This window comes from Lygodium microphyllum, chromosome 19, assembly GCF_053477565.2.
Source record: "Lygodium microphyllum isolate KBCC chromosome 19, Lygodium_microphyllum_v1.1.10, whole genome shotgun sequence".
NCBI lineage: Eukaryota > Viridiplantae > Streptophyta > Polypodiopsida > Schizaeales > Lygodiaceae > Lygodium > Lygodium microphyllum.
The window spans coordinates 16,908,760-16,912,392 of record NC_141153.1 but is presented as its reverse complement, the minus strand read 5'-3'; the positions used below and the strand labels follow the sequence as shown (position 1 = coordinate 16,912,392).

General features: G+C 44.8%; 1 protein-coding gene across 1 annotated transcript; it reads left to right on the top strand.

The window, feature by feature from the left end:
* Nucleotides 1-831: 831 nt before the first annotated feature.
* On the top strand, nucleotides 832-3,344 carry LOC148019605 (uncharacterized). Its single transcript, XM_087699703.1, has 2 exons — nucleotides 832-1,587; nucleotides 2,160-3,344. The coding sequence occupies exons 1-2, from the start codon at nucleotides 1,276-1,278 to the stop codon at nucleotides 3,129-3,131; spliced, it is 1,284 nt and encodes a 427-aa protein (XP_087555829.1). The 5' UTR covers nucleotides 832-1,275; the 3' UTR covers nucleotides 3,132-3,344.
* The last annotated feature ends 289 nt before the right edge of the window (nucleotides 3,345-3,633 follow it).

Genomic DNA, 3,633 nt, shown 5'->3' with positions numbered 1-3,633 from the left:
CTTTGTGTTTACTTTGAATAGCCTTGCTAGATTCTTCTATGCAATAGCGAGGATATCAATTCTTGCGAATAACCCATAATGCTATCTGTGACATTGGCAGAGAGCCAATACATGACTTTACTACACATTTGCTACCAATCCTTTCTAGCCTTCACCTATTATGTAGTAGCATTTCACACACAAACTTTGGAAGCTACTGCCATGTGTCCTTTAATGTAATTCCAAACACCTTTGCCCTTCAAGAAATTTATTATTTTGAACTTCTATGTAGGATAATTGTTCTTATCAAGCTTATTTCCATCCAAATACATTGTTCGTGAACCTTGATTTAAACCTTCGTACTCCAACCTTGTTGAGGAAGTTTGCCATGAGAAAGCAAAAGAAATACATTTCAAGAGTAATCTTGAGATTAGAAGGAAAGAGTAAACCCATTAGAGCCTTTGCTAGGAACCTTGAGATTAAAGGATGTAGTAACCGGATTAGAGCCTTTGGTGGAGATCTGCAACGAGTTTACATCTTACGTACATGGGAATCTGGGATATTTCTATCTTTCTTTCTTAAATTACATTCCCGAATCCCTTTGGTTGGAAGTGGACACTGGGGGGGGGGGGGACATTCAAATCCTTGTCAATGAAGAGAATTAAATGTTAGATTGGATTTGTTACTACAACAACCGGGCCTTTGAATGCAATGGCAGGCAGTTAATGATGCCATTTAATGGCCATCTATCTACCTACCACCTCACGACGTGCCTCTTGTTTGTCAGCATTTGCGTGAAGGCGAGGGCGATTGTATAAACACACACATACTACTGCAATTCCTTCCTCTTTAATTAAAAAAGGAAAGGAAGGGCGATACCGTCGAATTCAATTTCTGATAATAAAGACGAAGGGTGAGGACCATGATGATCTTCCTCCTCTCTGATTGCAGGAGAGCATTGAAGAAAGACCGGGGAGCGGAGTCGAGAGAGAGAGAGAGAGAGAGGAGTTCTAGCCTCAAGGGGATATTGTAATTTGTGATGAGGGGATGCGTTGAATGCAAGGCTGGTCGTCGGTGTCGTCATGCTCGTCATCATGAATCATGATGATCTCCTGCAGTTATCTCTTACTTCCGCCATTGTTTAAAGTTCAACCTCGTCTGATGAGAGCGAAGCCTCTATATCTCCTGCCCCGGCTCTATTTCTTTCCTCTTATAGCGATATCTGATTCTCATATGTATACATGATGGAAGCACTTTTTTGAATTTAAACCAGAGCTGCTGCTGCTGCTGCTGGCTATGGCGGCCGCGAGGGATCATCGGGAGCTGCAGCTGGGCGCGATGGCGGCGACGAGGAAGCGGCTTAGGTGCAGCTGGGGTGCGGACGAGCAGGAGATGCTGCAGTTGATGCTGAACGGGCAGGGCCGCCGGCAGGTCACGACCTGCAAAACCACAAGATCATCAGCCATGGCGATGGCGATGAATCCTGGCCCTAATTCCTGTGACTCTGATCTCTACCATCAATACGAATTACCGGCTGTTGACTGCATGGTCGAGGTCGACTCGCACTCAGCTCTTCCTCCCGGATGGAAGAGATGCATCGATCTCAAGGTATCCTCACTCTTAATACTATTCGACCGGAAATGTTTAATCGTTCTATAAGCAAGTATGTCCTGCAGTATCTCCTGTAAGGTACATATGATATGGCTTATTTATCACGAGGTTCTGACAATATCACTAACACGAGCTTCAGCTAATAGCATCAAGAGCTCTTGCAAGAGACTTGCCTCGTACTTCAGACCGTCTTAGTTAGGATTTAGCATCACATATCATGCGCTTCTACGAGAGAGCTTCCTCACACCTCAGCCGCTTATTTTGCTAGGAATGGGCACCTAGCCTCCCAGTGTCCCGATGGGTCATGATGTTTATCCTCTGATTACACGAGTTACAGTTGTCCCAGAACCGACCACGACTAAGATTTGAGGCATGCGCCCCAGCTGGCTGCACTTGTTTTCAATTATCGCACTCAGATTATGTTTTCTTCTCAGTCCCGCCATATTAATGGTATTCTGTCGTAGAGTTTGGAAGTTTGTATCTCTTAAATTATCTACGGATGATGCTCCGTGGAGCATGGAAGCATGAATTCCTTTGATCTCTGACTGTCGTTATTTGTGTTGCCTCAGAGTGGAAGTATGTACCTGTTCAACTGGAGTACTGGAGCTAGTGTCCCTTGCAATATCAAGAATAGGGATACAATTACGTATAATTCACCCACTGATTCCTCTAGCTCGACGTCCGGCCAGTATAATAGACGCAATTGCTGCTCTGATCACGGCTTGTTATCATTCTCTGCATGCCAACCAGCTTCATCATCCTCTAAAGCCTCTGACATTGTACCAGCTAGCTGGAGCTGCCCTGCCGTATCCAAGGACGTGTCGACAGCTCCCATGGACGTAGACGACTGCTGCCTGCAGCTGCGGCTGGGGTCCTCCCCAGCCGACGCGTCTGTCAACTCCTCATTGACGGAGGGCCCGTCACATGTGACACATCAGCACCGCCATGTGGCACCCCTGGCGTCCGATGAGCTGTCAGGAAGGTCTCTATCGGGAGCTCTCTCTCGGGATGCCCCCTCTAATACGTCGAAGAGCCACCATCACTTGGGTGTCTCGCGCGAGGTACCGTTCATAATCGACGACGAGGATGACGCAGATCATTATAGGAGTGATATTGATGCTCATGATCTCAATGCCAATGATAGCAGTCGCGATGGCCGTTATGGGCCCCACACTGACGGTGGCAATTATGGCAATGGCAATACTGACCATAGTATTAGTGTTGATGCCAAAAATGACGATGGCAACGAGAACCGTTGCAGTGATCTCAATGATCCCCACATCGAAAAGGATAACTGTGGCAATGGGAATGACAACGATAGCCGTGACAAGGAGCTCTCTATGATAGCTCAAGGGTGCTCTAAGTGCCTCATGCTAGTCATGCTCTCTCCTGTCAACCCTCGATGCCCCAATTGTGGGTCATCTAACCCTATCGACTTTCTTCCCTCGCATAATACCTGGCCGAGTCCAAAGCTCGATCGGGAAAAGATTTTTGGATTTGTAATAAAGAATTCTCCTCCCTTCTGCCTCACCACTTTCTAGGATATTTAAGAATCAAGCCCCTCCAAAAAAAGCTCCCTTATCTAATAAGTAGTATCCTCATATGACCCTCTCAAGCCTACCATTACGTGCAAGGATTTTTCGCGTCCATCCTTTACTCTTTAGCACGTTGGTGTTTGATTCTCATAATTTCTAAGGCAATTTCTTTCCAAGAAAAATATGAAGCAAAATGAGTTCATACTTGTAACTTAAATGTGCATAGATGATTCTCATTATTTCTAAGGCAATTTCTTTCCAATAAAAATGTCAAGCAAAAATAATTTCATTAAGTAACATATATGTGCATAGATGGCGTAATGCATGCATTAATCGTGGAAGTGTTCTCTAGACAGGCTTTCCATGGTTTGAAACTCTTCTCTAGTTTTGTATATGAAGTTTTATGTACTTGTCCATTTTTGTGAAAGAGCTTTTAGAATTCTTTTCTAGGTAAAATGAGATGATGTTTTAATCATGTAGAGAGGAGGCCAATGCATGGTATGAAACT

Coding starts and splice junctions, on each gene's coding strand:
- LOC148019605 (XM_087699703.1), top strand. CDS start 1,276: ATGGCGGCCGCGAGGGATCATCGGGAGCTGCAGCTGGGCGCGATGGCG. Junction 1,588..2,159: donor AGAGATGCATCGATCTCAAG/GTATCCTCACTC, acceptor GTGTTGCCTCAG/AGTGGAAGTATGTACCTGTT.